General features: G+C 46.4%; 1 protein-coding gene across 1 annotated transcript in view; it reads left to right on the forward strand.

Annotated features, from left to right (window-relative positions):
* Positions 1-2,378: 2,378 nt before the first annotated feature.
* gabbr2 (gamma-aminobutyric acid (GABA) B receptor, 2) overlaps positions 2,379-27,500 on the forward strand; it is a gene marked incomplete at both ends in the record, with an annotated part of 186,262 nt that continues 161,140 nt past the window's right edge. The window contains one exon of the mRNA XM_079749144.1: positions 2,379-2,693. Within this exon, the coding sequence (XP_079605270.1) occupies positions 2,379-2,693 (315 nt within the window). The remainder of the gene's footprint in view (positions 2,694-27,500) is intronic.

The following is a 27,500-nucleotide window of genomic DNA, read 5'->3' on the forward strand; positions in this document are numbered from 1 at the left end:
CAAATCGTTTTTTTTTGTTCGTGTGGTGTGTGTTTTATGTATGTGTGTGTTTTGTTTGTGTGTGTGTGTGTATGTGTGTATGTGTGTGTGTGTGTGTGTGTGAGAGAGTGAGTGTATGTGTGTGCTTGTGCATCGGTGTATGTATTTTGAGGGGGAGGGAGAGAGAGAGAGAGTGAGAGAGAGAGAGGAGAGAGAGAAAGAGAGAGAGTGAGTAAGAGTGAGAGAGAGGGAGAGGAGGGGGATGCAAACATTTAATGGGGTAGAGACAGAGGGATGAAGGGGCAGAAAAAATAGATAAATTAAGGGAGAACCTAGATATTTCCTCAGCTCTCTGAGGACTTGTGCCGCTCCTGTGTTTTATGTTTAAGGACCAAAATGGTCTATGATAAATGAGCCATGGTTTTGGGAACAGGGGGTCAGCTCTGCCCCCTACTGCCCATGAAAGCTCTGTATGTTGGAGCCCTTAATGATGACGGACGAAACAGGTCGCATGCGGGCCGAGACGGAAATGAATCGTCGTGGGAATATTTGCAGCGCCATATTGATTACTCTGAATCAGTCGTTTTTTTGCTATGTTCCTTCCTCCCCACAACAAATTCACACGAAAAAGCGTGAAAAGCTTGGAAAAACCTGAATCGATTCTCAAATCAATTGGCCTTTCCTAATTAATTGACCATGCATGTAAAGCAATTAAATACGTTTGAGTGTTGGTTTTAATCAATCAAAATCCTGACACATTTTTCAATTCCATAGTTCAATCAAAACTCAAATCCGTTTGAAAACCGATGCAGCTGAATACTAAGGTGTAGTTTCTCCATGACGTAACACGCTGCATTATTCTTGACAACGTAACCAAATTCTTACATTTTCCCATACATTTTAAATTTTATTGTGGTACTTCTGAAGAGGGTATTTGGGGTATTTTCTGGAAATTATATATTACAGTTTCGATTTCACTTTTCTTTTGTTTTACTTTTTGGAACTCGCCGAGACGCTGTCCGTGGTGCTGAACTTCGTCTTAGCTTTCTCGCACATTTTGAAACAACTTTAGCCTTTTGGGGAATACCATCCTAGTAAAACTGTACGGGAATAGCGAAGACGATTGGGTTTACAACATACAACACTCAAGGAGACCAAATATTAAGATAACCTTTTTTCTAAATTGCGCTACAACGACGTTACCCTTTTGACGAACAGTTGGTAATAGGACACACATAGTAGCGTGAAACACTAACCCTAATTATTCACCTTTTTCCACCGAGCTGCTCGATGAGCTCCGGGCACAGATAATACTATAACACTCTCCATCTAGTGTCTATAACACACCCAGCCGCTAGGCTTCTCCCTTCCTCCTCCACGCGCTCCCTTCCTTCCTTTCCTTCCGTCGCTTTCTGTTTTTTTTTTAATACGCACACTGCGTACGCAGCTCGCTCTCGCGTGCACGGTGAGCGGCGGGAAGGTCTCGAGCAGCCGCAGCCAGCACCATCGGAAGCGAGCATCCCCAGTTGCACGGGCGCTACCGGAGACGCGGTACCTTTGACCATCCACTCCACGCGCATAGCTCGCGGAAGATCACCTGTATTCCCGTTGATGTTCTTCTCTGAGCCGGTGCCCGTCATTCTGGACCGTGTTCAGGCACCGTCTTTAGTGTTTTTTAATTGACTCCCGGTCTTTTTGGTGTCAATTGTCATATTTCTTTGCTGGGATTGTATTGACTCGGCTGGAGGATTGTTGAGCCATCGCGACCTGTCAAGAGGGAGCTGCTGCTGATTTTTAATTTTGACTGGTCGTCAAGCCATTATTATTATTTTTATTCACGTGAGGCTATACCTATGAGGATCGATGCGTTTGCCTTGCTTGTGACTGACTTCCACGGACGGCGGTGACGGGGGGCGGTGGGGTGGTGGTGGGGGGGGGGGAGGGGGGAGAGATCTAAGTTGGAGGACTAACTGACAGGACAGAACGCCTGGATGACGGACGCCGTGAGTCAGTGTCTCCCTCTCTGCAGCGCGCGTCTCCTCTTTGCTGCAGCGGCATCGAGCCCGGAACCTTGGAATACTCCCGCCGAGGCAGTGCTGTCCTAAAACAACCGTGAATCAATTCGCGAATAAGGAGGTATCCCGCTACCCCCCCCCCCCCCCCCCCCCCCCCCCCGCCCCCCGCCTCATCCCCCCACCCCCCACCCCACCCCTTCTGCCCCCACCCCATTGCGGGCTCTTTCGTTCGGTCCCTTTATAGATCCCCCCGCCCCCATCCCCCCACCCCCTCCATCGCGCTCTAGGGAGAGTGATTGAGCATCCAGGACGAGGCGAGCCCGCGCGATGGTGAACCTGTGAGGGGGTAGTTGGGGGATCTCGTTGGGTCACTTTGACGGTAGCATGGCCGGAGCCCGGAGGGACGGTATTGGTTGGGAGATGTTCCTCTCGACGGGATGCCTGCTCCTGCACGTCCTGCTCTTTCAGCCCGCGTCGGGCAAGGTGTGCAACGACCGCACCAGGCACGCACAGGATAACAGCTGGTTCACCAAGGACAAGGAGAAATTGCCCATCATGGTCCTGATGCCCATGAACGAGTCGACTCCGATGAGCAGCATCAGCCAGGGCATCGAACCTGCGGTGGAGCTGGCCATTCAGCACATACAGGAGTCCGAGAAGTACTCGTTCACACTAATCACCAAAATATACGACACAGAGGTAAACACCGAGCTTTTCCAAAAATCGTGGCTTTTCTATGGAGTCTATGTGTTTTTGTGTGTGTGTTTGTTTGTGAGGCGTGCGTGCGCGCGCGTGTGTATTTCGGCCTGTGTGTATGAGATCACGCGCGAGGCACACGCGCATGCTTGTGCGTTTGCGACGGGGAATCGCGCTTGGCTCCGCTGCGCTCGGCGCGCGCCCATGTGAAAGACACGGCATCCTGTCATGTTGGGTAACATCATAGTAGGAACCTCGCGCTGGGACAACGTGTTTAGGACAGAGAAAAAGTCAATGGTGGTATTGAATTCAAAATAAAAACATGTGTGTTGTGTATCAAGAGATCTCCGCTGTCCAGAATTAGGATGTGTGCGTGCGCTTTTTCTGTTATGCAGAAGCACTGGAAGTAGTGCACGTGCAACGAGCTCGTGACAGAGTTGGACATAGTCTGGTCAGTGGTCACATCGCTACACGTAGCTACCGTTAGGCGAGTGTCGTCCTTCTTGGAGAACAGTCGAATTCTCTAGGCCCATCTGAGGTAGACTGTCGGTAGGCCTAGGAATGTTTGAGAGTTGGAGTATGAGTAAATGAGCTTCCTTCTCATTGACCAACGTTGTGACCAATGTTGCAGGCAAGCCCCCTGCATTGGTCTACATTCGATAAGTAATATTAATATTCATAATAGTTAATAATAATAATGCTAATTATAATAATTATTAATTGCATTTAATGCTTTTCCCAAAGCGCTTTACATAGTGAGTGTATGTGTAAATGTGTGTGTGTGCGCGTGTGCGTCAGTGTGTGTGTGTCTATGTGTGTGTGTGTGTGTGTGTGTGTGTGTGTGTGTGTGTGTGTTTGTATGTGTGTGTGGGGTGTAAATGACGCCTCATCCACTACCAGATGACAAATAATATGAACTAGGCCCGCACTGCATTCGATTCAAATTGTTTCACATTATTCTAGACGTCTATAACATGTGGTTTATGACTTGGACTCAGACTCAGTCACGATTCACGTCATTCATAACACATGTGGTCTTCATAATGCCTGAAGATGGCGGTAATTGTTGTGCTATGTGTCTTCTCCCAACCACTCAGAGGAGCTTAGCTATGCTCCCTCTTGTTCAGCCAACAAAGACTGATTTAACAGAGGGCACTGAAAGATAGTAGCCCTGTTGCATTGGGCTGAATGCAAGTATTTTGCTCTTGAATATTATTATTAATCAACAACGTCTGTGTCCCAACGTCTCCATGAAAATCATTGTTTTCTATGCATAAATGGGCAAATCTTTAGCTAAGTTAAGTTACGTTGGAGGGAAAAATAGCTAGTCGGCTTGAATTATTTAAAGGCTTTTGCGGCACTTAGCAATTGCGGAGGAGATGGCTGCTAGGCTCTGCTTTACATTTCAGTTGCCATGTCTACAAGAGGAATGCTCCTTTCCTTTTCACATGGCCGATGCCTTTGAACTATCCCTACATCTGTTGAATAAGTATGGGCGGTCTGAACAGTTTGTCCTTTGATTTTAATTCCTTTTAGAATTAGGTTTTTGGTGGGTACAAAATTGATGATTGATTGGTTCACTTGATGTGTGTGTGTGTCAGTGTGTGTGTATGTGTCTGTGTGTGTGTGCGAGCTTGGGTGTGTATGTCTGTGCATGGGGGAACATGCTTCCATGTGTGCACACGCACACAAACACACACAAAATTGTTTTGATTGTTTAATTCACTTGATGTTTGTGTGTGTGGGTGGGTGTGTGTGTGTGTGTGTGTGTGCGCGTGTGTGTGTGTTTGTGTGTGTGTGTGTGTGTACGGTGTAAAAGGTATGCCTACATCTCTATTGAGGGACCTTAGATCTGACAGACTACATGCATTCAGACCAGGCTGTTGATACCACCGCCTCCCCCGCTCCCTCCCACGTCTCCGCAGAGTAAGACGAGCTCTGGGCTAGCGGTTCCCGGGCTAGCCTGACATCCGCTCTATATGCACTGCTCATAGAAATACCGGCTTCCTGATATTCACAATCAATTGCAGCTCATGAGCTATCTGAGCTATTTTGGGTATGATTGTGGTCAACATAGAATCCAGTATGAAGCCTTTAGCTCAAAAGAGGCAGTTATGCAGCAGTTTATGGATATCATGGTGCATGGACTGCATTTAGTTAGGACCTTTCTGGCCATTTTGACCACTTAAAGTACCCCCCCCCCCCCCCCCTATAAGCAGAGCTTGAATCAGACCGCTGTTTGGTGTTCAAACGTTGTGTGGTAGGCAGGGTATATCACCCATCAGTTCCTTGTTTGGGAATAAACACTCACTGGGACTATACAAGCATCATTCAAAAGCTGCATATGATATGCACCATTTTGCCAGACGACAAGGAAGAAGAGAGAGTACATGGCGATGATGCTGCACTGCATTCTGCTGAATCAATTACTGTACACTGTTGATCTATAGAGATACAGAGAGCAGCTGTCTTGAGAGGCAGGAGTGAATCATTTCAACAGTGTCTGCGTTGAAGCACATCCTTTTTTATTAATTTGGGCAGTGAAAACTAAATGTCTTTGGTTGATTTGTCTGGTATTACAAATAGGTTGGGTATTAGGCAAGGCAAGGCAAGGCAACTTTAGATAGATAAGTTAAAGGAAGAGACAAAGTAAAAAATGTATGCAAAATGTGCAATGTATTTAAGATCAGATCATGTATCTCTCTCGTATCAGATCAACAGTCTCTCTGGTATCAGATACTTCACATTTATACAGCGTTCAGTGTTTCCCCCATTATTGTATGGTTAAGGCGGCCGCCTTAACAACAATAGCCCCCCCCCCCCCACACTCCTTGACCACCTTGACTAAGACATTTCCTGGGGGAAACACTGGCGTTCATTCAGTGATTTAGCAGAAAGCTTAAGCAAACGTAAAAATTCCTTCTTGTTTTAAAAGTGGTCAGGGTTGGAGCAAGTCTTAAATCCTCTTGCATAGTAAATAAATCCTGTTTTCCGATGTTTCGTGTATACTCTGGGGATAATTAACAGATTGGTCTCAGAAGATCTTAATGGTCTAGATTAGTGTGTCATCATTTATATATGACCGTGATCATATAAAGTGTTGTGCCCTTTTTTTTATTTTGGTGCATTCATTTTATTTTATTAATACCTATTAATATAATAATGTGGTACATATGTACGTAATAAGGATTTCATTTATACCTAGGAGGTTTAAGTTTTATTTGACCTTTAAAGGAATGTCACTTTCTCTATTTTCCGTATACAAGCCATTATTGGAAGGAGACATTTTAAAGAGAGTTCGAGGCTGGGCTGTGATTGAGAGCGATCGATTTTCAATTTGTATACGTTTTCAAGTTTGAAGTTAGCAAAGTTTACGCAAAGTAACGAGAATAGGAGAGACATCACCAAGAGGACAGCAGAGAGATCGAAGGATCCTTGGGAGGAGGAGAAGTGACACACAGAGTTTTCCTGTTGGTTTCAGACAACTTTTCATCGTCAGAATGGGAAGCCATGGCTCTGAGGATATTTCAAGAGCTCCAAAAAGCACCCCATCAACAACCCCTGGTACTTTGTCTTTTTCATCCTTTTAAATGTTGTCCAATATATTCAAAGGAATCTATGAATCCTATGGTCTTTTTGGTTACAGGTTATCGTATATTGGGTGTGTTCTCTTAGTCAGTTAGTGTGCGTGGGAGATGACTTTACGACAGTATAGCAACTAAAGCTACCTCAGGCTTCTCCGTAACCTGAGCAAGTTATTGGTACACACTGATCTCCTCCAGGCTCTTCCCATGATAATAAGATAAGGCTAAGGAACCTATTAGTGTTCAGGAGCGATTTGATGAGAGGGCTACACAAGTGTTAGGTAGTGCTGGAGATTCTGCCAGCTTTGGTGAAATCATTGAGCCTTTAGACATCTGCGCATTTCCCTCATTATTTTATTGCTCATGACTAGAATCATGACAGTGTGGGACAGGTGGCAAACACACAAAATACACAGACACACACACACACACACACACACACACACACACACACACACACACACACACACACATATTTGGGGGGCATACTTTAACACAAGGAATACCAATATATTACCCCAAGCCACATGGTTGAGTTGCAGAACACGACATGAATTGTTGAATTCATTGCAGCATCCCTCCCTCCTCCCTCCTCTGTGTGTGCTGTGTGTGTGCTTGTGGGTGTGTCAGTGTGTGTCTATATGCATCTGCCTGTCTACATCTGTGTGTATGCGTCTGTGTGTATGTGTGTCTGTGTGCGTTGTTGTGTGTGCATTTGTGTGTGTGTATTTGTGTGTGTGTGTCTATGTGTGTTTCTATATGCATTTGTCTGTTTGCATGTGTGTGTGTGTGTGTGTGTGTTTGTGTGTGTTTGTGTGTGTGTGTGTGTGTTTGCTTGTGCCTGTGTGTATGTGTGTCTGTGTGTGCGTTTACTTGTGTGTGTGTTTGTGTTTGTGTTTGTTTGCGTGTTTGTGTGTGTAGCTTGTGTGCGCGAGCGGCCAGGACTTAGCGCAGGGCAGATGTAAGTAATCAGTCCCCTAGCAGCGGTTCTTTATCCCTTTATCCCCTCTCACTGGAGCCCTGAGCAGACCCCCGCGCCACCGGCTCTGCTGATGTGGTGGGGTGGAGGGGTGGAGTGCTCACTATGGGCCTGGGGGGCAACCACTGCGGACCACTGGAGGGAGGCTGCTGCTTCATTCTGTTGTGTCGGAGGGGATGAAGAGCAGACAGTGGAGATGGAGCAGATGCCGGGTTTGCTGATGTTGGTGCTGATGGGCTCACGTGTGTGTGTGTGTGTGTGTCTGTGTATGTGTGTGTAGGGGGAGGGGGGTGGGGGGGTTGCAACCCATGTTTCACCTGGAGGTCCCAGTGAAGGTGTTCCTGAGCAGCATGCATCTCTGCTCAAACACCAGACAGTCCCATAGAATGGAAGCGTCGAATCTCAGGTCAGAGTTCATGCGTTCTGCTAGAAGCCATTAAAATGCCGGATAATCTGGAACCTAGAGTGGGTGAGCAGGAATGTCTACATTCTGTATAAGCCGGTGGTTGGTCCTACTCATACAGCAGGATCCCCCCCAAGCCATGCTTAAAACGACTCGCACGACAAAAGACTCAAGCGCCCATCCATGTACGGCAAAAGCAGTTGACCTCCAATGCATGCGAGAGACAAACGACTCTGGAGGAAATGCCCATGTAGGTGAGGGGGAGGGCCATGCTAAGGGTTGGCACTTCTGCCATGGTGCGCTGAACCACCGACCAAACCTTGCTCTGCCACGGTGCGCTGAACCACCGTCCAAACCCCGCTCTGACAAATAGAAGCGCTTTTCTGGAAGGGATTGAGATCGGCTATGACAGCTCCAATGTGAAAAATATAACTGTGTCTTTGGTCTGTATGTGTCATATACATGTGAATACACTAACTGTTCGTACTTGGTGTTTGAGCCATGTTTACTCAGGGTTCCAAAAGCCAGATTCTTTATTATTCATTCGCTCCTCTAAGTATATAGATAAAAAGGTTAATGTCAACGTTGCCATTATAATTGTATCCTACCTTATGTCCTACCAAACAATGTCAGCCTTGCCTTGTGTAACCCCTCAAACGAAAAAAACACTGCAGTTGTTCTGTCGGGGGCACGCCGTCTGCTTTACATGGTAGACCGTAAAGAGAACATGGCTATACTTATGGTTTGATTGTCACTGATATGTGAGTTAATAAATACATTGACGCAAAAGACGATCAAATCAAGTAGGTAAAATTAAATAAAAAATATATATTTCAGCACACCCCTCGCAACTAAGATAAAAAATAAAAATAATAAACAAGCTCAACTACATGCAGATGGGTAGCTCCAAGGCTTACCATTCGTATTCTACCATAGCATTAGCTTGGCTGATGTTACATATTGGAACACAAACACACACACACGCACACACACACATAGATGCTGTCCCACCCCCCATGTGCATCTCAAGAGTAGATGCAACATGTCATATTTGCACACATGTTGCGCACAAGCCCAGTCACCAGCGCGTGTACACACACACACAGACACACACACATACAAACACACACACACACACACACAGACACACACACACACACACACACACACACACACACACACACACACACACGCACACACACACACACACACACACACACAAACACAAACAAACACACACAGGAGAACAGAGGGAGGGAGAATACCCCCCAGAGCATATGTGAGGCATTCTGTCATTTTGTCAGAAGAAGTTAGGTTTCCTGTGAGAAAGTATTAACATAATGGTGTAGGGGTGGCTACTGTGGAGCATATAGACATCCATCATCGGAGGCTATCCTCTTTCTCTTCCTCATCTTCTTCCAAATCCTAATCCTCTTCTGTGGGTATATTCACATGTACCTCCTTGGTTGATGTAAGCATTCAGTGTCCGCTTCCATCCATCAAGAGGCTTAGGACCGAGGCAGAGAACAAGGGCTCCCGGTGGAGGACGTTGGGAAGACGACACAGGGCCGCGTGCAGGGGAACTCTCCGTCTCCCTCCACCTAGAGAAGTGCTGAGTGTGACTGTATATCCACTGACCCGACACAGAGAGCGGCGATCAATGGCTTCTTATGGAACGAACTGATCTCAGGGGAGGGGTCGGAGGAGAGTCCGAGAGAGACAGAGTGATTTAGAGAGAGAGGGAGAGGAAAAGAAGAGGAGGAGAGGCAGGGGGAGAGAGCGGAAGAGAAGAGGCAAAGAGAAGCGAGAGAGATACAGAGAGGGATGCAGCAAACCAGAAACAGAGGAGAGAGACAGAGAGGGAGAGAGAAAGGGGCAAGGGAGATGGGCGAGGAGAAAGAGGCGTGATAGAGAGGGATGAAGAGGTAATCGAGAGGGGGAAAGGGGTGGGATAGCGAGCGAGAGAGAATGAGATGTGTAAGAGAGAGGACAGCGAGAGAGAGGCCAGAGATGTGAATGGTGCCGAAGAATGGAGATCCCGACACACGATTATATTATCTTCTTTTCACGAAGAGGAAATGGCCAACCTTTTGATTATTATTGGATCATAATGTAATACTATTTGCATGGCAGCCCTCAGGTTGTATTGCAGCCGAGTATAATAGGCATATTAAAAATGCAATCACCAAATGCCATTAGGTTTTAACTACAAAGCAGTCTTTAGAAGCTATCAGGAACCAATCCTTATGTCAATACCATGCTCACCAGGTTTCATATATTGATGCGAATACTATGCCAAGAAAACATCACATCGCTATGCCTCTTTTGTGGACTGCTGGCTTTCTCCAAATGGAATTAAGCGGGAATAAAGTGAATTATTTGTACCTGTTTAGTATGGAAGTAATTGGTGACCTTTTGACTGAGTCTAGCCTGCTGTGGCCTGCAGTCAGTGTTGGAAAGCCGCTAATGTGAACTAGATAAAGATGGCTTATTACTATCCTGAAGTTGGCTGTATAGATTCTCCCCCCCCCTCCCCACAGCCATAGGGATAGAAGAACAAGTTTATGCATGTGTGTTGCTGCGCAACGATAACACAACCAAATGCAAGCGCGCGCACACACACACACACACACACACACACACACACACACACAAACACACATAGACAAACACACACATATAAACACACACATTAACACACACACACACACATATCTTATATCGTTCATGAAATTATGTGTCGCACAATTGTTGTATCATTAACACATAACAGATACCCCCTGCCGTTGTAGCCAAAGCTTTGTCATTATTTTTCCTGCCATAAAAGTCATTTTATGAAACTATTATTGTAATTACGGTACATAATATAAATGTCACTGTGGAAAAATGTAGCATTCTTGAAGGGATCGATGGCACCCAACCGCTTAGTTGATTAACAATGAAATTTTCAAAAGATTCGTGAAAAACTGCCTATTTTTCGCCTTCTATGTATCCAGCATTGCACACCCTCCCCCATACACGTACACACACACACACACACACACACACACACACACACACACACACACAAACACACACACACACACACACACACACACACACACACACACACACACACACACACACACACACACACGTGTGTCTGTGCTGCTGACCTTCACCAATACACAAACACACAGTCCCATCCTCTTGAGTCCTATACACTCCCCTTAAGAGCACTCCAGAGGCTAGAGAAAGATAAGTTGTTTTCAGTGTTTTGTTGCTGTTGTTTCTAGTCGTTTTTAGCATTACATCCACATCACCACCCACATCAGCTGCTACTTTTTGCTGGATGCTAACATCGACACTTTGTCTCGTATACGCCGCGGGCAAATGCTAACCACTGGAACGGACAGCAGGTATTGCACTCATAGACAATCAGTACAGGGCTGTCCCCACCAAACATCTGTCCCAAGGGAGATAAGGCATTTCCTTATGTTCACGCTGCCATTGTTGGGTATTTCTTGTTGTTGTGGAAAGGGTTTAATTTGATAAAGGGAGACAGAGTGCCTCAGCTTATCTGCTGTCTGACCTGTTGCTGAGCTGAGCCCAGGTGCGGTAAACGGGTCAGGGCCTAATCACCTGATGGGGGGGAAGGGGAACTGGAGTTTAACAGCCCCTCAAGGCAGGCAACCTTCCCATTCTTATTGCTATGAATTAAAAAACGTTCCCCTCAGGGAATCCCTGCCTTCCGCCATCTTGAAGGGCACTCTCATTACGGGTCTAGAAGGGGCCCCTGGACACGAACGCTAAGGGTGGGGGGGAATGCTACAGTCTGTAGGCTTCAGCACTGTATCCCAGCATGCACCTTTGTTGGCTTTGACCACACTTTGCTTCAGTGAATGAAGTTAACTGCTGAGTGACGTAAATTATGTTTTTTTCATTGTTGTGTATGAAGCTGCCACAGTGTTTCTCATGCATGTGCTAAGTTTTCATTGGCCGAGGTTATCGTTTAGTTCCTTGAGTTCAATGGGGCAGCAGCAAGAAATCCCATGATGCATTCTGATGTGAAAGCCCCATTATACGCCCTTACTTATTACTCCGTCTCAAACTAATTTAAGGTATGTTCACTGGTCACTGTGCCGTCCTGCGTACCACCAGCGCCTTGGTGAATTCCAGCACAGCTGCGAACACTGTTGATAAATTGCCAAAACTGGTACCGAGCCAAGAGGCCAAGAAGTGGATGTTTATAGCGCAGTAATGCATGCTGCAGTTTTAAAATGACATTAAGGTGATTGATCATAACGGTGTAATCAGTCCCTTTACAGCACCTCATGCAGAAACCGCAGCGTGAGAAACACTGACAGATGTTGCCTTCGCTGAGTTGAATGGATCCGTAATTAAAGCGGGTGCCACACACTCCGCCAAACAAACGGCAACAAAAGCCTTAATGATATTCAACTGTAGACAAACAATTAGGCCCCCGAATTAATTTGTCATGGTCCGATTTTAATTTTGCAATCTGTGCATGCTGCCTATTGTGTGTTCCTTGCGGCCGGCCCCATGATGAAGCATCTGGTGTCACCCTGCCTCTCACATTCACTCTGCTGGAATCACCTCACACACTCACTCTGCTGGTATCACCTCTCACATTCACTCTGCTGGTATTACCTCTCACACTCACTCTGCTGGTATCACCTCACACACTCACTCTGCTGGTATCACCTCACACACTCACTCTGCTGGTATAACCTCACACACTCACTCTGCTGGTATCACCTCACACACCCACTCTGCTGGCATCACCTCACGCACTCACTCTGCTGGTATCACCTCACCGCTCACAGGCTCACTCTGTTGAATACCACCTCACCTCTCCGGCACAATCGGCTGGTATCACCTCACACGCTCAATCTGCTGGTATCACCCTGCCTCTCACACTCACTCTGCTGGTATCACCTCACCTCTCACGCTCAGTTCAGTTCAGTTCAGTTCAGTTCAGTTCAGTTCAGTTCAGTCTTTATTTGTCATTGTTACAGAATAACAACGAAATGTTGTTGGAGCAAAACACAGACAGGCATGTAGTATTAGTTTTCCACCAATTCATACATTTATACATAATTTAATCTCCAGGAATCAATGAATCAATCACCCAGCACTTTACACATAATAACTACTCATAAATACTCCAAGACTCCCCATAACCAGTAAAGTGCTTAGTGCAATAAATAAATAGATAGATACATCTGCTGGGGGTGGGGTTGTTGAGTGTTTTGCAGCAATGCAAAGTCCAGGTCATAGTTATGGAGGTGTATGGGAGGCAATTGTCATATGGGAGGCAATGTCACAGCGGGGTGTCCAATGGGGAGTGGTATCTGCTGGTATCACCTCACACGCTCACTCTGCTGGCCTCAGCCCCGGCTCTCTCCATTGAAGGGCACCACAGACGCTCCTCCCACACTGGCTGGGTGTGGTTAACATGTAACTCCTCCCACACTGGCTGGGTGTGGTTAACATGTAACTCCTCCCACACTGGCTGGCTGTGGTTAACATGTCACTCCTCCCACACTGGCTGGTTGTGGTTAACATGTCACTCCTCCCACACTGGCTGGGTGTGGTTAACATGTAACTCCTCCCACACTGGCTGGGTGCGGTTAACATGTAACCCTTGCCAGCGTTAGCTCTTTGCGTTCCACCTGGCTGTCCTTGCGTACAGGAAGACACATCCCCAACCCTACCCGGACACTGGAGGGCTGGAAAGAGGAAGGGTACTGGAGGATATGAATGAGGAGCGGACAGGCCTCAACAGGAAGTGGTTCAAGATGTATGCATGTGGAGCTGAACACACAAACACACATGAAGAGGGGATGGAAAAGCATGTGAGCAGGCGTGTTAATGGAGCTGGCGGATAGAGTAGCAGGAGGTTGAGAGATGTTTTTTAGCAGATTGGAAATTGGTCGGAGCCAGTGAGATGGATGCGGCAATAATGGATCTGACAGCCTTGCTGCTGCTGGTGGTGCATGTATAACAGTGCCACTGATTGCAGTCACCCAACCCCAACACCACGACCCCACCCCCCCTGCCCCACCCTTTCTTTCCCCCATTTGCTGATCCAATTTCCCTGTAAGCCCTAGACCAATCTCTTGATTGTCCTTATGTGGGAAAACATTGTTATTATTATGTACAAATTTGAATTGTATATGTATTGCTCTTATCATTTATTTATGTGTATTTAAAATGTTGGTTGGGTGCAAAAGTTCAAGTGTAAATAAATTGCATGGATGTTCGATGCTTATGCTCTTAAAATCATGTAGCATGCTGGGAAGTTTACCAAGAGGAAAACCACTGGTGTTTGGTGTTCAGAAAAGGTCAATTACTAAGCAATGGGTTTGTGTGTCTGTGTGTGAGTGAGTGTGTGTGTGTGTGTGTGTGTGTGTGTGTGTGTGTGTGTGTGTGTGTGTGTGTGTGTGTGTGTGTGTGTGTGTGTGTGCTTGTGTCAGAGGGTTATTCTTTTTTTTTTCGGTTTGCCTAGTTCCAACCCTAATGTTGATGACCTTTGTCCTTAATCACACAATTTGACCCAGGTGACCTTTTAAAGGGATGCCAGGATGCTGTTTAGCAGAGAATTACGTTGCAATTATTTCAAAGTCCTTTTAATACATTTATGGAAGCCCCACGTTCACTCACTGACTCACTGCCTTTCTGACTCACTCACTCGCTCACTCACTCACTCATTCACTTGCTCCCAATTGACAGTTACCATCACACAAACACATCACTGGCTCACTTCACAACAATTTTCTACATTCATTCCCTCCCCATTTCTGTGACACAATTTTTATTTCAGACATGCTTACTCTCCTTCCTCCCACATCTGCCTCCCCCCCCCCCCCCCCCCCCCCCCCCCCCCCCCCCCTTCTTTTGCCCGTCCCCTGAGTGGTCAGAAACAAGCGGATTATTGCAGGAGAGGGGTGTGGCGCTGTCATTAGAGATTGGACAAATGCCACGTGTCTGTTCCCGTCGTTCTCCAGGGGAACCCGACCACCGAGCAATAAGCAGAGAGTCTGTCCTCGTCAGACCTGTAATCACATTACGGCCTGCGCTACCCCTAGACAAATAACAACAACAGCAACAGAGCACAAGTGAGCTCTCCTTTTCCTGCATCGCCAAATCCCTGTGCTTGTGTTTGCATGTGTACAGGGACCGTCAAACCTACCCAGCAGATGTTTTAATATGTTACCCTGAAATGTATCCCCTGCTAAACGGCTGCATCTTCCCGCCGTTGGCTGGCGGCAGGTGTTGCTGTTGGACCCTGTGTGCGGGGGTTTCACTAGAGAGGAGAGAGGGGAGACTAGTCGGTGCCCGTCGGTGTGCCCTCCTGTGTTCGGGGTGGATGGAGGTTCGAGCGGGCGTGCATCCAGCGGTGCGTTTGTGCCGCTGGAGGATCGGAGTGTACGAGGAGCGTGAGGGCCCGTCCCTCCCAGAGGCCCGTGAGGAGAAAAAAACCTTTCTTCCCAGAGGACCCCACCAGCAGTGGTTGCCATGGTCACCACTGGGATGTGTTGAGACTCATTGGCAGGTGCCGCAGGGAGCTAATAGTCGCCACCGTCGCTAGTTACGTGTGAGCGCACCGACACCTGCGTGCACACACCAACACACAGACACGGACACACACACACACACACACACACCCACCCACATACACACACACACGTACAGGCACAAACACACACGCACATACACACTGATTTTGAGTCAGTCAGGCAAGATTATTGTCCCCCTCTATTGTAAAGATTGGGAAAGAGATCACACAGCTTCCAATACCTCGCCCTCCCACACGCCGTGCCACCACTGAAACCCAACCCCTGGTCCCACTGGGGGAGGATTGTTATCAGTGGGAGAACGTGTACGATGTGAATCCCCCCGATGGGATTTTTTGTAAACATCAGTTGGCCCTATACGCAGCCAAGATGCACACCAGGACCCCACCCCCACCCCCATCAGATCTCCCCCATCACATACACACCAGCCTTCTTTGATGTCCAAATGCCCTCCCCGTTCAGAGTCAACCCCCCCTCCTCCCCGCCAGTTTCTGATCGTGATTGCTGGACTCCGTATTGGGGTGGGGGGGGTCCAGCAGTTGGCGAACGAGGTGTGTGTGTGTGAGAGGGTGCGATAACAACAAAAAATCACCCCGGCTTACCCAGATGTAGGCATGTCAGCCCTCTGATGGAACTCTCTGGGTACCAATGCAGGGGCGGCCCACCGCCGCCGCCGCGCCAATGCAAAAGCGGCCAATCACATCACTCGCAATCTCAAAGGGCTGTATGTAGCGGGAAGATAAGAGACGGGATAACGCTATCTGTCACGACTCACCCTAGGGTGTCTGTGTTGTACGGGGGTGTGCGTGTGTGTGTGTACAGAATGTGTATATTTGGATCAATCGACCACACACACACACACACACACACATACATGCAAACACACACACAGACAGACACACACACACAATCCCACACACACCAATGACAACGATGGTTCTGTATTGGTAACCATGGGATTTGTGTCCCATCCCTAACAACATGAAGCCTGATCACAGTCCTAGGCAGACGGCCTGGTGAGCGCTGTGGTCGGGCTCCTCCTGAAGCAGTAGTGAGGCTCCTGAGCGGGCCTCAGACTGATGGACGGCCCTGGGTCCTAGGCAGAGGGAGGACCTGTCTATTGAACTGGTATGGTAAGGCAGGACCCCTTTTATAGCTGGTCTGTCCGCCTGCTTTTATGGGAGGGAATGCCCGGGGTGCGTGTCTGTTTAACCGCCCTGCTCCTTCACGTGCACCCTGGTGTACCGCACACACACACACACACACACACACACACACACACACACACACACACACACACACACACACACACAAACACACACACACATATATGAACACATAGATACTCATAATAACACAAATATACAAATGTATGCATACACACACACACAAACACACAATCACATATACAAACAAATGCATCCAAACAAACACAATAATTGGCAGGGATGAGAAGGTATTTCTGTAGGTTGTAAGTAGGGGAACCGTTTAAGAAATAATTTGTATTATCTGACCGTGAAAAAATTGTTTTTGAGTGCTGCAGGATGGTTAGAAAACAGGCTACAATGGTGGTATATTCACCATGTGTATGTTGTGGTCAGGGGGCTCAAGCAAGGAAACTCCCACTGGGGTTTAAGAATAGTTTGAATAGTTTGTTCTTGTCGGCCAGCCTTGCGTTAATTAAGAGACACTGGAAATGCTTTATAAAGAGCCACTCTTTCATTGAGGTTTCAGAAGTACCTGAGTTCAGAAGGGGCACATCAAGATTACATGGACAATAAGGATTATCATAAATGAGACTAGAATATATTAAATCTTATCTGATTTTGAAAGCGGAACATGGTGATACAATTGTATTTGCGCTAATAATCTTTATCGCTAACTGCCTTTACCATGGTTGGCACTGTAAGCGATTAGAGGGCCTTTACTTTGAAAGAGGTTCCTCTCGGCAGTCCAAACGCCCGTCCTGGCCGGCCCCAAACGGAGCACCTTTATTTGTGTTTGCACTTATCATCGATTTCAAGATTAAAGACAGAGAATTGCTTGTTGGCATACAAAATCAGGTGTGAAATAAACATCTTGCCAAAAAAAAAGCCTGAGCATCTGCATCATTTATGCTGTGTTGTTAAGCAAATTACTTTCTAGTTTCCAGCCTTCAATAGAAAAATCGAAATATATTCAGTAAACAAACAAATCAGGCCTCCGGTGGCTCTCCTCCAACCTCCTGGTTTCACATGAGTTCTTCCCCACCTCTTTGCAGTGAGGGACAGTACTAAGGGATCTGTTTTTTCCATAATGGGACGACCCCTTACGGCCCCAGAGGAAGGCATTGGAGGGCGCTCTCTCGGGGTGTTTACCAACCACGCACTACAGCCTGCATCCTGCCGAGCAGTTCCTTGATGAACCTTTTTCATTACATCCAGCGTGTGTACGGTAGAACACAGCCCTGGGACCCTACGCGCGGCCTCACACTGGAACAGCGCTCATCTCTCCGCAGATAGGGTGGCAACAACGCACCGCGTTAATGTTAATGAGGGCTGTCTGCATTTAGAACGGTCACATGGGGTTTAAGAGGACATCATAGTTTTATTATCAGAGATGAAGAAGAAGAAAGAAAGAAAGAAAGAAAAGGCCCGCGATCTGTCACCTCCGCTCGCTGTGACGGCCGTAAAGTCTTTCTGCTCTTTATTAGGCCTGTTGTCGCGGTGATAGATACGTCGCAGTGTAGCTCAGCGATTACCGACGGCGCGTCGGGCCGTGGACAGAGCGGGCGCCCATCACGTTAATTCAATAGAAGGCTGTTGGACAGTGAGCGAGGATTTCATTATCCTGTGTGAAGCAGATCGTTTCAAGGGGCCATCTTGAAAGACTGCAAGGTTTTTTTCATGGGGCCCACCAGATTCTACATCACTTTGTTTACTGGAGCTGTTATGGCCCCGGCTGCTAAGAAGACACTTTCTTGGTCAAATGTTACGCTAGCTGTCTCCAACAGTTACTGGAATCCCTGGAATAACATGGAATACAGTCCCAGCAAACATAGTTTGTTAGATATTCACGTCATCTGTGAATTTGGCTACAATCTGAATGTAAGGCTAAATGTCAATTTCCCGCCAGGGACACCCATTCCACTGCATAGGCATAAACCCTGAACTATGGCAAAGAACAGTCTGTGTATGCCACTAATTACCATTCTTAGCATTAGCATTTCTGCTCGACATTTGCAATTAGCAGTTAAGATCATGAGGTTTCCTCAGGAGAGTGGGGGCGAGGGGGGAGGTGGAACAGTGAAGGACCTAATGGTATGTTTCCAACCCCTCCCCCACATGTCGTGTGGCAGTCAAATCATTTCTTGGCTGCTAACAGCTTCAAATATTGGAATAATTTCTTCTTCTTCCAGGATATATATTTGCACGTTTGCATGCGGGAAACAGGAGACCAATCAGAGGCGGCGATGTCCAAGAGCTGCTCTTTGTTTCATTGCAAAACAGTTTTGCAAAACTGATGATTGCGTTTGGGAACATTGATCACAGATGGTATGTGTTAGATCAAGGTGGAAGGATAAACAATGGGCTTGATAATGTGTGCGTTAGGGATTAGCAGAACCTTGTGCTCAACGCACAAATGGAGAAGACACAAGGGTGTGCCACAAATCCTAAGTATGTGCATACGCACACACACACACGCGCGTGCACACACACACACACACACACACACACACACACACACACACACACACACACACACTCAGAGCTCATGACTTAAGAAAGAATGAGCCCTGAATCCTCATCAGAGCTGTGGACATGAATATTTAATGTCTGCATGCTAAACAATCCTCAGACTCCGACCTGTGACTTGATGTCTCCGCCATTAAATAAATGAACAAGTCCCCATATTTACCAGCTCATTTGCTTTTAAGATGTATGAATCAGAATGAGACATGGTCCTGGGCGGATGGCGAGAGCCTCTATCTCCATAAATATGGTGTGGCGGGTCTTAACGCAGTGATTCCCGCACTCTGTCGGCTCTGGTTGACTCTGTCTCTGGGGGGGGGGGGGGGGCTGCTGATTCAGTTGCCCTTAATGTAGGCATGTACCGCTGGGATGGCTGGTCCTGGCATTTCCCTCTGCCATGTCGTGCACCTTCCGTTGTGATGTTTTTTTTTCAGAACCCACTTTATATCTTTCTGTGCTTTCATGCTGGTTTAAACATGAGATATGATAATAAGATATGATCAAAGTGTCCTCTTTCTTAGCCATGACTAAATAGTTCAAATGGGAAAAAAGATGCATGGATTCCATAACAATGCATGACATAACCCTTGATTTCCTTCCATTCAGTTCTTGCTGCCGTTGCGCAGTTACAATATTATGCTGTAATCCATTTGGATGTTACGCCGGTACGTGCAAGTTGTATATTGCAAATCTCCCAGCTTTCTTGCGGCATTTCACTGAGGTACGCCCCCTTCTGGTCATAGTATCTTGTTGCTTTGAAAGTAGAGCGAGTTAGTGAGGCCGAACATACCACTCGTCAACAAAAATGGATGCTTTTACATACTTGATTACATTGCTACTTTATGCCGTTCACAAATTTATGCATTGTACGGTCTTGCTGTGCGTGCAATACAATGTCAAGTTGTGTTGTTTGTTTTCGAGCTGGTTTGCTAAAGAGGCTAATGTAGCTAACAATAACAATGACTAGCCAATGAGAAATGGGAAATATACTACGACCAAAAGGGGACGTGCCTCCGCAAATTCCGCAAGAAAGCTGGGAGATTTGCAATTTACGACAAAAACCAAACGCGACGGGGCGATAAGATCCCATACAAAGTGAACGTAGAGACGCGTATCGGGCGAATTATTCGCTAGAGAAAACCGGCGACAAGAGAGTTGAAATATTTCAACTTTGACGCGACATTCGCATGATGACAGCCAATCAGCGTTCAACAGTGTGGCCACTGAGTGACATGTGTAACGTAACAGCCAATCAGCGTAAAAGAACGGCGTTTGGTAACGCCGTTATTTTTTCAGTAACGGTTATCCGTTACAGAAACGAATTAATTAGTTTCAGTCACTAACTAATTACCATTACTGTACGATAAATGCAGTGCTTTACTATGAATTGATTGAATAATCTGCGTAATCCGAACGCACCCCTGGCTCCAAACACAAACTGCTAGTGAGGAGACCGGGTGGGTTAACAACGAGATAAGCGATTATGATTGGCTAAGGCAGTCATGTTTCATGGAAGCCAATCGGAACCAGTGTTTTTACACACAAGCCAGGACACGCGTGCCACACACACGCAAACGCACACACCAAACAGATTCGATGAAGAAGCAGAAATGGCGAAGCCGGAGCAATCCGATGAAAAGTTGGCATTTTCTGTAGTATTCGGCAGATGTTCCACAGCCTTTGCAACCAAGGAAATTGAAATTCAGGCCCCATCCACAATAACCGGGGTAAATGTAAAAACGCACATCCGCAATGAAAATGATCTCTGTCTACACTATCGTTTTCATATCGTTTTCGGAATGTTTTGCATCCACGTTCCACGCTGAAATTATTTTGATAAACAGTTGTTGTCATGGTTACGTAACTCCGCCACGCCTCTCTGTTTAGATTACAGGCGCGCGATCAGCTGATATTTACAGTTGATCAGCTGGTTAATCATTTTCGACCCGGTCTTGTCCAGAAACGCCGCTCCAAGTACGGTTTGAACTGTCGTCTTTCAGGTTTTTTACCATCACTGAAGAACATCAAGTACAGCTCTCGCCCCCGGCATTGGAGCAACGAATATGTTTGAGCCATTATGTCGAGTTGTTTCTGGAGATAAATTTGTACATTGTACAGAGAGATCATCATTTGCATTTCACCTGCCATTTTTTTGATGAGCGTCTCGGCCTCGTTTTTGAAAAGCATCGTTTTCAGTGTCAGAATTCTCAGTTTTAGTGTGGACGGAAGGGCTAAACGGATAAATATTTATGCGTTTGTAGATTTACCCGGGTTAGTTTGGACGGGGCCTCAGTTAGAAGCATATCAGGGCCTTGAATGGGCAGTTCAACCATTTAACACATTAAGGCCAAGTGAAAACTGCTCAGAAGAATCCAAATTCTATGACATATACCAACTTTCTTTTTTTTCAGTAACGCAAATAGTTACTTTCCCTGGTAAAAGTTACTTTTATAATAGAGTAATTCAGTTACTAACTAAGTTACTTTTTGGAACAAGTAGTGAGTAACTATAACTAATTACTTTTTTAAAGTAACGTTCCCAACACTGTTTATTACCATAGATAGTATTTAAAATGGATGTAGCATCCGGGCAGACCTCAGTTATTCCAACTGCATCCAATTCTCTTGGTTTATGCGCGTCGCCATCTTAGTTTGACTTGTCATAGTTTGACTCCGCCTCATTTCCTTTAACCAAAAAGGGTCATTGATCTCCCGCCCACCATCAATGCGCCCATCTAGGTGACGTACAGAGAGTGAGTCAGTGGCTAGCTGACTCTCACTCTCTGTACGTCAAGAGGCCGCGCCCCTAATTATTCATACACTTTAACCTCCAATAAAATAAAAACTAGCCTCCTAAAAAAAATTCACCCCCCTCAGTGTTGTCATGGAGATATGAACTAAACATACTGACTAGAATGGTTTTTTGGACCACGCTGTAAATAGGTTTAATAAGACTGTGAAAACGGCCTGTTTAACATGAGTCAACGAAGAATTGCTCCCTTTTGGTACCACCTCGTAGTGGCCACCCGGTGCTACTGCAATGTTGGTCACTTCCGCATTGGATGCTGGTATATCTCGCTGTGGTTGGGGCTTGTTTATTACACGGGTCTTCTCAACGCCGTGGAACGCTCCGTTCACTTGCATGGGTAGTAGTCCGGTAACTTGTCAACCCCAGCGTCTTCGGTTGCTAAGCGACGTCAACGTCTTTGGCGGACTATTTCCCTGCTAATCAACACTACGAATGCTAGTAACGAATAAATTGTAAAAATACATACCATGTGAAGTAATTTTTTCGCTTTGGCAAGTAGCCGTGTAATAAGCCGGATAATGTATAGAACGTTTCAGGTCATTATCGAAAATAACCCCCTTCTGGTCGAAGCAAGACACCTCCGCTGGGCGGGCTCATCTAGCTGCGTGGGCGCGTTGAACCATTTTTGTGACACACAATGATAAGGTTAGGCGCGTTACGCGCGTACGCGAACGCGTTCGGTGTGGCCGTACGTACCGTCGTAATGGATTACAGCATTAGTTCACTGTCGTTTATTTGCATTGTGTATGTGGCTGCAGTTTGACCCTCCAAACCTGTATGAGATGATTACTCAGCATTTATCACGTTCTTCATTCATGCATTCAAGTCGCTCTTCTATCTGTCCATAATTTGGTATGTGTGTGTGCGTGTGTGTGTGCGCTTTTGTGTCTGTATGTCTGTGCATATGTATGTGTGCTTGTGTGTTCATATGTGTGTTTTTCTGTTTCTGTGTGTTTGTGTGTTTTTGTTTGAGTGTTGGTGTGTGTGTTTGGAGTGGGCGTGCTGATATTGGCACCTTCCTTCCCCTGAGACAGTGTTGGAGCGGTGACTCTGAGGTCAGCCCTGCTCCACCCTGCCTGATGGAGGTCAAATGTTACCGCAGTCTGAGAGCGTATACTCTGCTAGACAATGTCAGTCTCTGCTAGCCTCTGCTAGCCTCTGCTAGCCTCTGCTAGCCTCTGATAGTCTCTGCTAGTCAATGTCAGTCTCTGCTAGCCTCTGATAGTCTCTGCTAGTCCCTGCTAGTCTATGCTAGCTTCTGCTTGCCTCTGATAGTCTCTGCTTGCCTCTGCTAGTCTCTGCTAGTCAATGTCAGTCTCTGCTAGCCTCTGATAGTCCCTGCTAGTCTATGCTAGCTTCTGCTAGCCTCTGATAGTCTCTGCTAGTCTCTCAGGCACATGGAAATGGTTGTCACCGAGCAACCAAATAGTGTAAATTGATATTCCTCTGTTCAGAAATGTGGATATCATCCCTAAAGAATTGTTTTGAATAGCAATTATGGTTACTTGCATTTACCATATGTTCTATTAATGTCAAAGTGAATACTTGTAAGATTGACATATGGATTCATATGTTTTTTTTAAGTTAAATGATCTAGATTTATCTGATGTACATTCTGATAGTAAATAGCCACTATTCCATAAATACAACTTCTCAACTCGCAAACCTGATTTTGAAAGGTTTACTCCAGACCGAAGTGAAATCTTTTTAACATGACTTGTGGTTACCCCAGGGGGCATGCTTTCCCTGTGTAGAGGAGCATAAAATGACTGACACAAGTCTGCCCTATGTAAAAGCACTAATTGCACTAAAACGACCTCTGTTCATGTATTACAAAGCAAACAACAAAAAGAGGGGAAATGAAGAGACTCTAGCTCGTTGGCTTTGACTGCCTGTTGTTATGGAGAGAGTGCTGGCGACCGCACAATTGGGAGGAGCCACGATAAGACAAAAAACGGTTGCCATTTTGCTGTTGTTTTTATATCCTCAACTCTGAAAAAACACCAACAACGGGTCTAACATTGTCCCTTGAAAGTATGTCTGTGTTATATTTTTCTGAGCATGTTCAGTTTTTTGTTCGCTATAATCAAACAGATGTTGGGAGAGGTTGCTGCAGCACAGGGAATGAATCAAAACAGATGCAACCTTTCTATTGATTACCAAAGATCAATAACGTTCTGCTTCTGCAGTGCAGTTCAATCAAAATCAAAGTGACACTAGAAATCAACACTCTTCAAACTTCGTTTGGCTTATTTAAGGACGGCCGACCAATACAAACACATTCATATTATTCAGGATAGAGGAATGATTAGAAGGAATAAAAGGACAGAGATCTGGGAAGGAATGATAAATGGCACAATGTAGGTGGATCATTCAGCCTTTTTCCGTCTAAAAATGCCTGCAGAAGATTATTCTCAAATTAAACATGACCAATCATTTGAATGGTTGGTTCTCGTGAACACTCTTTTTTTGTATATATTAAGTAATGTTTTGTTAGTCTTGTCAAATCTCTGCTCCACTTGACCGGAAAAGAGTCAAGTCTGGATCAAGGTAAAATTTTGGTTTCCAAGCTCATTGCGTTCTGCTTCTTTACTTCCACTCTAAATCTCTTTGATTTCCTGCAAGAAACACATTTCTTGCTGGAACGTGCGACAGACAAATCTGGAACGAGTACTCTTTATTATCAAGAAATCCACCTGCGAAGACACAAAGTGGTCACAAGGAAGACCCGTACAAATCAGCTACTGAAATAATGAGCCTGGTTAGCACTACTGTTCCTCTCTACCGCGGTCCACGGAGATCCAGACCTGAAGAGACAGCTCTGTCAATTACAAGACTAATGACCCTCTAAACAAAACACACAAATAACCATAATCATCACAATAATTAAACAAAGGGCATCTAGAGGGAGATTGTTTCAACGTGAACCATCACTCCATCTCCCCGCTCTCTGTGGATGAGAGGAAGAGAAAAGCCAGGCAGTGTCACTTGGCATGATAAAGCTCTCTCCCGTCGCCCCCCTGAGCAGACGCCTATCCCATTAATTTATTTATGGTCCTAATTGAAATGTTAACAGTGCTGGGTGGAGGCACTCGAGACCGGGAACACAGGCCTAGCGTTTGCCAGGGTCCAACCAGGAACAGCATGAATGTTTTATAGGCGTGTGTTCATCCAGTGACCCCCCCCCCCCAACGAATATTCATCAGATGACCCAGAGGATCGATAGCGGTGTGTGTAAGCATGACTACTGGTTCACCTCTGCGAGCATGAAGAGAGACTCTGTTGACGTCCATGTTTGCTTTGGTCTGTGTGACCCATGGTAGGGGGGTAGTGATGGTGTTGATTGTAACGGGTGGGGTTTGGGGGGGGGGGGGGGGTAGTGATGGTGGTGTTGACCGTATCAGGTGGGGTTCGGGGGTGGGGGGGGGGAGGGGTAGTGATGGTGGTGTTGACTGTATGGGGTGGGGTCCGGGGGTGGTGGGGTCGTGGAGTTGCAGCAGGGCTATTATGGAATGGAAGGTAATGGGATCTTACTGAAAGGTTAGGGAAATGTTCCATTAGCCGTGTCGTTGGTGGAGAGCTGGAGGGAAACGATGGGGGACGATAAGTTGGAGAGTGACCAGGATGTGTGTGCGTGGAAGTCAATGCAACCCCTGTAATTGTGTGTGCACGCGTGTGTATTTGTACGTATGCATTATTGTATGTGTGGCAGGCAGGGTGTGAGGGTTCATTTAGAAGAGGGGGAGAGAAGAGGAGGAAGGGAGGGGGGGGGGGGAGCATGTGCCTCCACTGTCACATGTTGCAGTTGCCCAGCAGTGAAGCGGGAGGGAAGAGAACCCCACCCTATGAGTGAGGAGGAAGAGGAGGAGAAGGGGGAAGAGGAGAAGGGGGATGAGGAGGAGGACAATGAGAGGGGGGAGGAGAAGGAGAAGAAGGAAGAGAAGGATAAGGGGGAGGAGAAGGATAAGGAGAAGGAAGAGGAGGAGGAGTAGGCAGAGGAGGAGACACTCTGTAGAAGGCCTCTGCTCCTCTGGCTTTGTTAAAGGGGAGGAATATGGAACACACTGAGATGATCCTGCCACTTGCATTAAAGTCGCCTTGGTATGCCTGTGTGTGTCGGTGAGTGTTTCTGTGTGAGAGAGTGTGTGTGTGTGTGTGCTGTATGAATATGCATGAGAGGGGAGAGAAAAAAATGAGGAGAGGGAGAAGGAAAGGGGGTTGCTGGGGGCATGTGTGTGTGTGTGTGTGTGTGTGTGTGTGTGTGACATATGTCAGCGGGGCTTGCTGCGTGCAGTAACACGCATCGACACAGACAAGGTTCTGGTGGAAAACGTTTTTTTCCTCACACGCATAAACACACACGTGACATTCCGACACCACACCATCACTGAGGAAGGCTAATGACATCGATCTGTACCCTCCTCTACTCCACCGTTATCCCATGACTGTGGGGGGGGGTGGATGTCCTCAGGGCACTGGGCAGTCTTGGGGTGGGGGTGGGATATCATTTTGCGTGCTATGCGTTGATATGCATGCACACACACGTGCACACACACACACACACACAAACACAAACACGCACACACACACACACACACACGCACACACGCACGCACACACACACACATGCACACATACACAAACACACACACACACATCTACACACAACCAGTCACTCTGCAATGCAGTCCACTTGTCGGTATATTGATTAACACCCAAATCGATGGCTTTAAGGTCATGTTTCTTCTGCTCACACATTCACCCATTGGAAAGGTAACGTCTGCACACACTGCTTAACCTTCAGTCTCATGGTTCAAAGTTGTGCTATTTACAGGAAAAAAAAATCTTCGATGTTTATAGATGTGTAAGTAATGCTTGGTTTTAAGTGAAGTGTACACAATCCGGATGGCAGATATTTGTACAGTAATTCGTTTTTTAAGATGAATTGTTAATTTCTTGTGCTCTCATTGTTGTGTGTGTGTTTGTGCGTGTGTGCGCGCATGCGTGAGTTCATGCGTGAGAGGAAATTATGGGAAAATGAATGGAAAATGGAAGAATATTCAGGAATTTGGAGATGAACCTTAAATCTGTTGAGCAAAACCTGAGAGGAATTGTCTGGATGAAATTAAAAGGGGATGGGGAAAGACAGCTCCCCCTGTCTCGATTGTCAGAAGAAATTAACACGCATTTAGTTTTAAGGGCATTGGGGGTTATGCTCCAGTAATGACAGACGTGCCTCCTGGCCTATGGGAGGTCATGGGGTCACACCCCTATTTGAACTGCTGTTCGCATCTTCTCTCATCAGCTTCATGCTTCTTTCCATTGTCCCACCCTCACTATCGGACCATTACCATGTGAATCGTAAAAGCATTTATAGCAAATCAAAAAAGACATAATTACAGTTTGTCAGGATAGATTTGATGCAGATTCAGAAATAACAATGGGTGATTAGCTGTCATTGTGTTGAACGGCACCACAAGTCTTGGAGAGTGCCTACCCATGGCTACATTGTTCATTTTTTTCTTTTTTTTCTTTTCAAGAAAACCTTTTTCTTTTTTTCGATGCAATCTGCAGAATTGTTCCCAATCAGCGCTGGGGTTCTGGAGCTGTGTGAGGGGGAATGACTTAGACTCACTTCCATTCTGACCGCGTGCCGTGAAGACATAAGGCATAGTGGCGCGGTTGGACAGGGCGTTTACTAAGCGACCTGCACAACTGCGGTGCT

Source organism: Pollachius pollachius, assembly GCF_949987615.1.
Source record: "Pollachius pollachius genome assembly, chromosome: 13".
NCBI lineage: Eukaryota > Metazoa > Chordata > Actinopteri > Gadiformes > Gadidae > Pollachius > Pollachius pollachius.